At 36.2% G+C, this 13,155-nt stretch overlaps 1 protein-coding gene across 1 annotated transcript in view; it reads right to left on the bottom strand.

The window, feature by feature from the left end:
* The window catches only part of LOC125645542 (uncharacterized), a 61,615-nt gene that overhangs the window by 3,552 nt on the left and 44,908 nt on the right, over positions 1-13,155 (bottom strand). Inside the window, exons 34-41 of the mRNA XM_048871128.2 lie at positions 7,712-7,834; positions 5,279-5,561; positions 2,869-2,968; positions 2,720-2,781; positions 2,425-2,609; positions 731-830; positions 588-610; positions 341-461 (exon numbers count right to left, since the gene is read on the bottom strand). Of these exons, the coding sequence (XP_048727085.2) occupies positions 341-461; positions 588-610; positions 731-830; positions 2,425-2,609; positions 2,720-2,781; positions 2,869-2,968; positions 5,279-5,561; positions 7,712-7,834 (997 nt within the window). The remainder of the gene's footprint in view (positions 1-340; positions 462-587; positions 611-730; positions 831-2,424; positions 2,610-2,719; positions 2,782-2,868; positions 2,969-5,278; positions 5,562-7,711; positions 7,835-13,155) is intronic.

Here is a 13,155-nt window from a genome sequence, read left to right as displayed (position 1 = left end):
TGTAATATTGCATAAATGTCAAAGAAATTCATATCTCATTTTGTCCCATATATTGGAAAACAAAGAGAGGAAGTATCCGCTTTTATGTAAATTTCACACAATTTCATTCATGAAATGTGAAGATAACGAACAGCGATCAATCTTATAACTCCTATAACCAATACAAATTAGATGGTTGGGCAAACACGGACCCCTGGACACACCATAGGTGGCATCAGGTACCTTGGAGGAGTAACCATCCCCTGTCGACCGGTCACACCCGCCGTGACCATTTGTTTTCATTAGAACCCCTGAAATGTATTGGCATTTTATCATGACTGACAATGGACACATCACGTACTCTTTATCGTTGACCTTTCCCTTGGACTTCTGTTGGTGACGTATGCATAAAATAATCAGAACGACGACTACAATGAATGAAGGAATGCTCACTCCTAGAACGACCGTGAAGGTTGAAATTTCTGAAACAACAAAATATCGATCTTTTCCAGTATTGATATAGTTATTGAGCATCAATTCTAGGATCGTTAATTCGGTACTTTAGACGTTCTAAATCGACAGACATTGACGTTTACTAAACTTTTTACCTGACATAGCAGGCTTTTCACTTCTGTAAAAACAAGTTCAACACAACGTGAATTGTATAAATGAAATAAAAATGAAAATGCATGTCCAATAATTTTTCTCCAGAAATACACTGACATAATTGATATCGAAAGAGCGTACTTACATGCATGTTGTTACTTCTGCAGAAGAGTGACATTTTTCTCCAGACATACAAACACCAAGACTTATGAACAAAGCACATGGTGAGGACGCAATTGTTAGAGCTAAAAGTAGAGAATTTTAGCACAATGAGCTATATTTTTCACAGTACAGCACGAGTTATTTCTCCTGAATGCAGGGGGGGCAGTAAGTTCAGTCTTCATTTCATGGCATTTCATGGAGCCAACATAAGGCGTAAATGGAAAATCTACTATATATCTGATTATAAATATGTTAGGGAGTTCTTATACGAATGAAGTTTACTCACTCAGAATTGTATGACCGTGCACACGTTTAAGTCATTGATTTTATTCATGTCTTCCTCGTGTGATCTTTTCGCAGACCAATGATAAAACAAAGTTTGTATATATTAGTCTTCGACTTCTAGAGGTCAGAATGTGTTTAGGATTCTTCATTATTATTGTTAATCAATATGTTTGACAACAAAACACAATTAAATTTGCCTGAAATTATATGTTCAAATCAACGCATGCGCATTGGTATCTTTTTATAATTTCACACTGTGTACAAAATTATTGTTGGTAATTGTACATCAGGGTATCGAATTGGTCCTTTTCACGTGTAATTCAATCTTTTGAAATTTTGTATCAACCAGCATTGCAACTATTCAAATACACACACAAATAATTCTTAGACACGCAACGGGGGTGGTTCTGGGGAAGTTGCCCCCACTGATCGACGTTTTTCAAAATCTTTATTACATGCAGAGCTTGTTCTTTTTACGTGTAAATTTTGATCTTTAGGCTGGTTGTCCCCTTGTATGTTTTTGCAGTGAAAATGTAAACTACATTGAATTGGAATGAAGGATCAAACTCTTACCAACTCCATTCCCCAAAATTCAGGATTTAGAGCTCTCAGTTTTCTTGTTTTGTGTTTTTCGATACTTTGCAGATAACTGTGAAGTCAATATTTTCCTGTTGCCCCACTATTAAAAACATACAAACACAAAGATGCTACGTGCCTAATTTTGTTCATTTTATCGCAGGCCGTCAACCAACTGTTATATACAGATGTCTGTGGTTGTTTTTACAGATTACATATTGAATTTTCGGTATCAAAATTGCATCAGAACATTGTCAGATATAAACATCAAATACGGCTAACAAACCCTTTCCTCAACCCTACAATTTGACAAAATATACATTTAGGTTTGTTTTACATTCCGTTGGGATTTTTTCACTCCTATCGAGATGTCACCAACGGCAGGTGAAGTACCTCACATAGAGACCTGTAAAGGTCACGGCCGTAGCAGTGAATGTTCTTTAACGTGTCTATGCCTACCGCGACACGGGACCTCCTTTTTAAGGTGCAATTAAACTGGAAGAAATGAAATGTTGTTTCTATCATAGTTAAAACACAAACTTTACTATATACACTGTCAATTAGGATTACTATTTACATGAAGCTTATGCGACACCAACGATAAGCATGCCCCCAACTCCCGGTACAAAGAGGGTAACTGCAAACATGTAGACCATTCAGCATATTTCAAACTTTCAGCACCCATGCAATCTTAAAACTGTTTGGTCGCTGGGGTGAGGACATTATTTTCTTTTTAAGTTAAACATGAGACAAATTTCAGATGAAATATTACTACATTGCTTGAACTGTTTCAGTACATAAGGTAATACCACTCACCTGACCCTAATGTTCCATTATCATCTTTTGTCACTATTTCTAGTACATCTAGGTTCTGGCCAGAAACAACTAGTTTTTCTTCACCCGTTAGCATTTTCCACGTGATGATAGCCATGTCACGTTCTAGATCGTTCGAATCGGTTTTAGTTCCATGGATTTCTACATCAATAATGGTACTTCCAAGACTGGAAACGGTCAAAGATGCTTTAAAATTTTAAATGTGGATATGCCTATGATAGTATTACCATACTTTTATAAATCTGTTAGAATTGATAATTCATTGTTGTTTACTCACCGAATTGATAAGGCAAAAATCGCGGAAAAATTGCGAACCCACTTCTTGTAGAAATTCGCCAGCTTGTTGGAAAGAAAATTTCCAATTACGATTTTCTTTATATATAATAATATTCTCATGAAAATCAAAGTTTAGATAAAAGTACATACCGAGTTTTCGAACTCTTTCCGCCACTTCTCACTATTTTCTAGGAAGTCATTCCTAGGTATATTCAAGGCAAATCTGATTTCGGTCCGCACTTTAACGTCCGTGTTTTCTATAAATTATCAATTGAAATCATACATTAAAAATATCACAAATATAAGCATATTGCTACAAGATTATACTCATTATATACCTGAATGATTTTCTACAGAAACATTATTATGAATAACTTTAAACAGAGTGTTGTATTCAGAGGGAGTGAACAACTTATATAATGAAAAAGTGAAAATAATTAACAGTGATTAATTTCTTAACTCCTGGAAGGAGTACAAAATTAAGAGTTGCGCAAACACAGGAGCCTGGATATACCACAAGAGGGATCAGGTGCTTAGGAGGATTCAGCATTTTCTGTCGACCGGTCACACCCGCAATGGGCCCTAAGCACACTGATTTTGACTGCGGATTACTTCGTTTACCAGATCGGAATATAGGGCTCAGGGCGGGTGTAACTGGTCAAGAGGGGATGCTTACTCCTCCTAGGCATCTGAAACCAGCTCTGGTGTGTCCAGGAGTCCTCGTTTGCCCAACTATCTATTTAGTATTGCTTATAGGAGTTATGAGATTGATCACTGTTCGTTATCTTCACCTTGAATAGTCAAGATCATTGTGTAAAGAACAGTCTGACAATAAGTATGGAACACGTCAGACATAATTTGACCCAATTATTATTATCATTACTATCATTAGACATTTACATAGCGCTTTATCTAATCAAGACAATTACTCTTAAGCGTTTTACATGTAACACAATGAAAACAACCTAAAATAAAGAAAATAAATAAATAGAAAAAGGCATAAAATAGTACTAAATCTAAGGTGTTTTTTAAATAAAAAACGTATCGATAAAAACCCGATCACAGATCAAATGCAAATTCAGAAAGGTATATTTAAAGTTGGCTTTTAAAACAGGTAATGAACCCTCGGCACAAAGATCCATCAGGAGGCAGTTCCACAGATATGAAGAAACACCAAGCCGTCTTTCGTCATATAATTTAGTACGAGCACGTGGCTTTAGAAGGTATAACGAATCCGCAGAACGAAGTGGGCGTTGTGGGTTGTAGATTTGAACAAGCTCCTGAATGTATGCTGGAGCTAATCCATTTAAGGTCTTGAAAGTATACAATCAAATTTTATATTTCGTTTGATATGTCACAGGTAACCAGTGAAGCGATGAAAGGCGAATATAACGAACATTGATCAATCTCATAACTCCTATAAGCAATACAAAACAAAGCGTTTGGGGCAAACATACCAAAAGTGGGACTAGGTGCTTAGGAGGAGTAAGCATCCCCTGTCGACTGGTCACACCCGCCGTGAGCCCTATATTCTGATCAGGTAAACGGAGTAATCCGTAGTCAAGATCAGTGTGCTAACGATGGCCTAACAATCGACATGAAACACGTCAGATAGCATTTGACCCAATGGTAGGTTGTATTGGCAAACTAGATCTTGATAACGACCATAAAATTTGTGAAATGTTGATTTTAACTGAGACTGTTGGAACTTCTGCACCATCAACTTGTTTGTCAATAGCCTGCTTTGATTTGATAAATGACCATACACAGACCAAGCTCTTGCGTTTCGAATCAGTTGAGAGATGCAAATACCATTTGCAGGTGATAATGGAATATTGTTACATAAATATGGGAAGTTGACGATGGAAAAGTTTAAACCATCCCGTTTGTCATAAAAGTTAAGTTGTTAGTTTGCCGTTAATATCTACTTTCAATAAAACATCCAAAATATAAAGCTGACTTGGACAACTCTGTGGCGTCTTTTATTTCGAGTTCACTGAGATATGTTGAATCGACAAATGAATGAAAATTATTATTGTTAATAGATAATACATCATCGATAGATCTAAATGTCGATGTGAAGGCCACAGCAAGACTTTTTTCTTTTTACGTAGACGTTTTTGAATAAATTCTGCTTCATAGGAATATAAAAACATGCAGCTAAGAAAGGAGCACAACTTGTGTCCATGGCGATTCCAACAGACTGTTGGAAGATCTTATCACGGAAGACCAAGAAAATATTGTCAATTAGGATATGAGGACTTGTGTAATATGATCATGATTCCATGAACGTGTCACTAGCTTGGTAGCAGTGTTTTGAACTTTACATACGTTTTGCAAGGATGCCCAATGGCAGTTTGTATTGGCAAACTAGATCGCTATAACGACCATAAAATTTGCGAACTGCTGACTTTAAACTAGACTGTTGATAGAACTATATTTAACATCAACTCTTTATCAGTGGTTACTTACTTGGTTTGCGTGGCTCTTCTGGACCTACAACACAACAATTTTGACTTATCTAAATGTTTCATTATCTAAAGACAAAGCAATTGATAATGTACAATTGATGTGATACTTACAAATACAATCAGAAAGGTTTAGACCGCCATAACGACATTCACAATGGGAGGAACCTGGTGTATTGATACATGTCTGATATAAGTTAGTGCCACACTCGGTGATGTTATCCTTACACTCATCCACATCCTCCGAACAATTAGGTCCCCTCCATCCAGTCTTACATCGACATTCACCGGAAACAACATCACATTCCTCAGTGTTGTTGACAACACATGTGCATCTTTCAGAACACTGTTCCCCAAAGGTAAAGTCTTTACAGGCTGGAAAAAGTGGAATACGCATGAGGTTCAATACATAGGATATTTGTCCAATCAATTTCCGACCACATAAAACAGTGTATACTTAATTTTTGAACAACCGTTAACGATGGTGGCTCGTGAACGACAAATATATAATTGATCTTATATCAGGTGAATATATTTTATGATATCTAAATGACAATTGACTATTAGTCATATTCCAGGGTAAATAAAGATGGCATTTGGTGGAAACGTCTGAAGGGATCGAACGCAATAATAGATTCTCATATTCTTTTACGTTCACAATCATGAATGTGAGCTCAGTATTCTTTATCCCTAACATGACGTAACTATGTGTTCTTTACAAATTAAAGAAACATGGCGAATATAACTCGAAGAAGGCATATGTGTATATGTTTTGACAAACAGGCGCCACCTAGTAATAATGAAGTCCTTAACGAAGTACAGTTTATTCAGTTTGTTACTGTGTCTCTATTAAACATATTCTGAAACGTAGTAATACCAAATATATTGATAGTGAAAAACAAAATAGCTTAAAAATACGGATAATGTAATTAAGGAATAATTAACGCCATGCTGGTGCATATGGGTTTTCTCTCACGAGACAGAATCTTTTTCATGTTTTATTGCGAGTGAGAAATTACGTTTTATTTGTAAAATTCGTTAAATTAATTCCATATTCATTAACAAAAACTATATCTTATATCACTGTTCGTTATCTTCACCTTGCATCACCTATTATGTATTTGATCATTCTTTGTTATCTTCACCTTTCATAATGGTTACTGAAAAGGGTTACTACGTCATTGGTCTTGTGGTCAAAATCACTCACGATGTTTACCATAGAAGCATTTTATTTCATTCACAAAATTCAATTAAATTCATTCCTTAATGCAATCGGGTGAACTGTACGGGAAAATTTCATATCAGAATCCACCAACAGTAAATGGGAAAAGCTGAAGACAACGAACAGTGATCAACTTCATTAAACCTACAATGAACGCAAAATTCAGAGTAGGACAAATACGGACTCTTGGATATACAGGAGGTGGAATCGGGTGTCTAAGAAAAGGAAATATTCCTTGTTGCCCGTCACACTCCCCTAGAGGTCTACATCTCTATCAGGTACACGAATTAAACATTAGTAAAAACGTGTGTAAAGAACCCCCTGTTGATTGCTATGAAACATGTCAGAAAGTATTTTACCTAATAACAGGTTGTATTTGAAAATTAGATTGTTATAACGACCATATAATTTGTAAACCGCTAACTTTAGACGATACTAATGAAAACCATTAAACTATAGTTCAAGGCATGATTACTCCTCCTAGGCACCTGATCCCACATCCGTTAATTTCAAGGGTCTATGTTTTCCCAAATCTTTATTTTGTATTCCTTAATTGAATTATCTTCACCTATTCAGTAGTCTGTCTCATATAAAAAAAATTATCATAACTAGAAACAACTTTTGCATGTCGAAACAGTTGAGAGACATTAACACAAAAATGATCATATAATATTGCTACATGAATACTAGTTGACGATGGAGAAGCTGAAGTGATGAAAGGTAAAGATAACTAACAGTGATCAATCTCATACCTCCTATAAGCTATGCAAAATATATTGTTAAGCAAACACGGTTCCCTGGACGCAATATAGTTGGAATCGGGTGCCTAGGATGAGTAAACATTCACTGTCGACCGGTTACACCCGTCCTATATCCTGATCATGTAAATGAAATTATCCGTATTGAAAATCAGTGTGCCAAAAACTAACAATCAATATGAAAAACGTCGAACAGCATTTAACCCAATGATAGGTTGTTTTTGGAAAATAGATCGTTATAACGACCATATAATTTGCGAAATGCTGACTTTAATCGAGACTCTTGAAACCTCTGTACCATCAACTTGTTTGTCAGTAGCTTGCCTAGATTTAAAAAATTGACCATACGCACGACAAGTGCTTGTGCATCGAATCAATTGAGAGATACAAACACCATAATACTTTTTGTTATATAAGTTTCCGTTAACATCGTTCTTCAATAAAATACCTAAGTATGAAGCAGATGGAGAATATGCTGTGGTAACTTTTATTTCGAGGTCAGTGGGATATATTGAATGAAAATGAACATCCTTAATAAATAATACCTGAACAGACATATCCATCGCCTTCAAATCCGTTGAAACAGCTGCAGGCAAATCTTCCAACAGTGTCAGTGCAGTTAGCCTGTTGGGAACAGTTGTGAATATTTTCCACACACTCATCAATATCTGAAAAAATAGCAAATTGAAATAGATGAAAATTGGAAACTCAAAACCCTCAATACGATGAAAATCCTAGTACTTTCTGTGGGGTTTGCATTATGCTCCCTAAATCCCCCCCCCCCCCCCCCCCAAATGTTTAGATTTTCCAAAACATGCTAACAAATGTCAGCTATTTAAAAAATGGGGATATAATTCCTCAATTGGGTGATGAACGATGTTTCTTGTTTCACACCCTTTCGAGAATAACTCTTGTATAACTACTAACTATAGGTACTTTTGACCTTCATTTCACATTGTGATGAAGTTAATTTTCATTTAGTTAGTTTTTGTGGTGTTGTCCAGTAAATAGTTGTTTCTGCTTGTGTGGTAGTTTGGGTTTTACTTTTACTTTTATTTCTGGATTTCGATCCCGATGTAAATTATTCACCCGTTGTATTTGACCACGCCCACTTTATCTTTTAGCCAATCACTTTAATGACAGTTTCTATTGTCTAATTTGCTATATAAAGCCATGCAACTTACTATTCGTTGAAGCGAGACAGCTGGCCTTGCTAGCTACTCTTCTCCTTCCATTATTCCTATTTTGGTATTACGTTTTGTTCGTCTACTTTGCCCTTTTTACTTACTAAATTATTATATTACCTTTGGGTTGGGGTATTTCTTGATAGTTTCTAGGCTAAGTGCTAGGCTTTAGGAGTGTGTATTTGTCACATTCATACTGGTAATAAATTCGTAAAGTGTTATTTCTCTTATTTTCCTTTCTATTGAATTTATTTTCAAGTTTAAAATCATAGTGTAGTTGGGTCGTTTCGGAGTCGCCACTATCAAAATAAAATAAAACAAACACAACGCAAAGTACAGACTATACGAACGCCAGACCTGCTACATTATTTGGTGGACCGTGACCAGGATAGGATTTTCATTGTTGTGGGGAAGTGACTTGTCATTGACACGTGCTTCACGCAGTGAGTCCTATTCAGCGATACAAACTGCTACCTTATTTGTTCGACCGCGACAACTCAGGATAGAATTTTCATTGTTGTTGGGCAGTGACTCTCATAGACACGTGCTTCACGCAGTGAGTCTTTTGCAGCGATTGGGATTTCGGCTGAATTCTTTCGTCATATTTTTAGGGAAAGTTTTTTTTTTCCTTTACATTTACCTTTATTATTTTTGTTGATATATTCAACGGTGAACTATTTTTGCCCACCATGCAGTTATGCAAAGGGGTTTCAAACCTTTATCAGATTTAGACCATAGGATAGATCTCTTAACGGCGAAATGTGCTTTGTTAGAAAGCCAAATCAAAGTTAAGTTAGAACAGAATGGGAGTCGTCTTCGAGAGAGAGGGTTCTTGCATGAATCAGTCGATTTTAGGAAAGAAATTAATCCACCATTGTTTAATGGGAGTTACGATATTGGAGAATTTTTCATTCAGTTTGAACATGCTGCTAAGTGGAATGGCTGGAGTGAGAGAGAGTGTGCAAGTCAGCTTCTTATGTGTTTACGTGGCTCAGCAAGACACATTCTATCTGATATTCCTTTAGCCGTGTCCTTAGATTTTCAAACATTGAAAGATATTTTACGGAATCGTTTTTGTCCATCAGCATTTGAAGATTTTTACAGAATTCAATTCAAGAACAGGGTTAGAGAAGGAGAAACTATTTCAGACTTTGGTCATTCTTTACGCAGACTGGCATTAAAAGCGTATTCTTGTTCTTTTAGCTCGATAGAAACTCACGTTATTGACCAGTTTGTATTTGGCTTAAGAGATGCCGACTTAATGAAACATGTTTATTTTAGTCGTCCTGCATCTTTAGATGAAGCCATTGCATCTGCTGTCGAGTTTGAAGATTTCATTGAGCAAAATGCGTATGTTAAACAGAACATTGCATGTGATTCCGATACACCAGTTAATACAAATTCTGTAAGAGCCCTTATTCGTAGAGAAATCCAAGCCGCTCTTGATTTGTATACGGTCGATAAAAAGAACAAAGTACTGGAAACTGATGTCATATCTCAGACTAGGAATGACCCTGACTGTGCGTCAAAGTTAACCCAAAATATCGGGAACATACTCACAAGTTCTGATGCTGGGGCCGTGGCATCAGATCTAGAACGTTCAAATATTACCGAACACAGAAGGCCACCCGAAATTTTGAAGAGTAATGCACAGAACGAACTCGCCGAAAACTCTATCGATGAAGAATCATTTCATTCTGATGAAGTTCATATTCGTAACTCGAATGATATTCACGATATTTGCGAGTCGGAGTTGAAATTAGTTTGTGTTGCGACTTCTTTGAATCCTGAGGCAAACGAATTCATTCCTAGATCGGAATTTTCTTTAGAACCTCCAGTTGATAAGTTTGACTTGCGTTCTGTTTTTTGGGTTGAAACTTGATGGGAGGACTGTTCCCCCTGGTCAAGTTTGTGCCTTGGTGAGGAGCCAGAGCACAAGCACTCATTCGGTCCGTTATGCAGTAGAGTCGCTGGTATTGTACTCTTACTGTAGACCGGAATTTCCAAAAGGAATAGGTTAGATATTTGACTTATTGAAATGGTCATGCGGGTTTTGTTACCTAAATGTACGATAAACTGGTTGATCACACTTTATGCTACACATACGTGTGTGTGTGTACACACAGTTTGTGTTCTTTTTTATTTAAAATTTACTACCTTTATTAAAAACGCGTAAATTGATACGATTAAGTAGAATTTCTATCCCCTGACATCTGTATGGCAATTTTGGGATGTGAAATTATTATAAACCGCGTAAATTTACTCTATTATATATTTTTCTTTAAATTTTCTTATTTATTCATTTACCAGTAATTATGATATTACTTATATTTATTTTTTCATATATCTTGCACTCTTGCTAAACATGCTTTCAGATTATTTTTTCAGTTTCTGGTGGGATATGGATAACAGCTACAAACGGAACCCAGCGTTTGATGCAAGGAACACATGGTTTTCAACTCTGGGGGATTTCCTTAATTTATGATCTTCGGAGTATCTGGACATAAGAACCGAAATCAGTGATGTGACAGTGTTGTGAACTATTCCTGTTTTCGCACTCCTGACATTCTGGTGAAGCCAATGCGTCAGTACTAACCGAGGAGAACTGTTACGTTACCCGCCTTTGTGATGAACTTTTCATGATACATGGACTTTTCTTCAAAGTGAACTTTTGTATATTACGTATACATTCATTCATATATTTTGTACAATGTATACCATTGTTTTCCATGGGGGGAAGAGGGGTTTATTTTTCATTTCTATATCCTAGCTTTTAGTCAAATGTATAGCATTTGTCTTTAAGGGGGGAGGAATGTGGTAGTTTGGGTTTTACTTTTACTTTTATTTCTGGATTTCGATCCCGATGTAAATTATTCACCCGTTGTATTTGACCACGCCCACTTTATCTTTTAGCCAATCACTTTAATGACAGTTTCTATTGTCTAATTTGCTATATACAGCCATGCAACTTACTATTCGTTGAAGCGAGACAGCTGGCCTTGCTAGTTACTCTTCTTCCATTATTCCTATTTTGGTATTACGTTTTGTTCGTCTACTTTGCCCTTTTTACTTACTAAATTATATTACCTTTGGGTTGGGATATTTCTTGATAGTTTCTACGCTAAGTTCTAGGCTTTAGGAGTGTGTATTTGTCACATTCATACTGGTAATAAATTCGTAAAGTGTTATTTCTCTTATTTTCATTTCTATTGAATTTATTTTCAAGTTTAAAATCATAGTGTAGTTGGGTCGTTTCGGAGTCGCCACTATCAAAATAGAATAAAACAAACACAACGCGAAGTACAGACTATACGAACGCCAGACCTGCTACACTTGTAAGGTGTTTCCGTAGTGTGAGTGTTGGTCGATAAGGCTATTTTTAGCATACCGGTTTGGTCAGTCAGAGAGTAGCAGCTATTTGTCAAGCGTGCGGCCACGTTTTCATGCTGTCCAGCAGGGATTTTTTCTTGGCGAATTCCAGAAGTTAGTCTTGGTAATGGGTAGCCAGGGAGACAAACGCTTTACTGTGTGAACATTGATTTCCTCCAGCCGGTAAGCTATTTTGTGTGAAATATTTGCGAGGTTTCGGGTTAATTTTCTCGTGTATTGTGCTTTCAAATTTGTTGTTAACCAAGTCGTTTTGTGTATAGGATTTAGGTTAAGTAATTGCTATTTCAGTGCAGAGGGAATTTAAGAAGCTATCTGGGCCATATCAGGCAGTACTCTCAGCGTTTCATTAGGTGCTGAGCGTGGGAATCAGAACACGTGAGACAGTGCTGTACATGGGTGTTTCACGTGGTGGGCTCGGCAATTATTTTGTGGGCCTAGTGTTGGCATTGGTTTGAAGACGGTGTTACCCAGTATCGTTGTTCAGTGAGAGACCTGTGAGTCCGGGACTGGAAGCGCTGTATGGAGGCCTGGTTGTGCCAAGTGTGTGACGTGGCGTTAAATTGAATTGTGCTGAGTAGCCAAACTTTCATATTGAGTTTCAGTACATTAACATTTTATCAAAAGGAATTTGAGAAATATTGCGTTTACAAAATGTAATTTACAACTGTTTAACTTTTTCTGTAGTTAGCGGAATTTGCTACTATTTGAACCATTTTGTAATACATTTATTACCAGTTACATTTTCAGCCTGGAATGACATATTTGTTGTATTGACTATTGAATTGTCTTGACAGTTATACGTTATATTGATTGTCAATATTGTCAAGTTTATTATACCAATTTAAATTTTCTTTCTCGGTGAGAGAGTATGGGGGTGTGTATGTGAAAGTGTGATTTCTTTGTTTTTCAAACATCTTTATATTTCTTATCTTATTGCTAAATAAATTTTTGTTTTTATTTATTCTACGATTTATCATTTTCTCTATTGTCTACATAAAATCCAAAACGAACTTCATTACAGGATGCTTTGATTATTTCGTCATTAAACTACATACAGTGACCAAACTCATAGAAACTGCTTTACTTAACAAAAAGAAAAGTAGCCTTTCTATTTTCTTGTATTATTTGGACAGCATCTAGTTTCTGTTTGCTTTGAAGGCGTATTTGCTTCAAGTATCAAAGTGTCAGATTTGAATTGTGTACAATCTTTATATAGCTTTCTTTCTCTTAAACTGTTAAACTGTTCTTACCAGGATGCGAAACACGCCTTGGGAAAAACGAAAAATCTTCGTACGGCGAGTTTTAAATAATATACACCGATATATATATATATATATATATATATATATATATATATAGAAGAAACTTTAAACACTTTGTTGAAATATTTCGACGGTGTTACCGGTCTTCTTCAG

The sequence above is a fragment of the Ostrea edulis genome, chromosome 6, assembly GCF_947568905.1.
Source record: "Ostrea edulis chromosome 6, xbOstEdul1.1, whole genome shotgun sequence".
NCBI lineage: Eukaryota > Metazoa > Mollusca > Bivalvia > Ostreida > Ostreidae > Ostrea > Ostrea edulis.
Note: the sequence above shows the minus strand (reverse complement) of the source record. Positions and strands in the feature narration are given on the sequence as shown.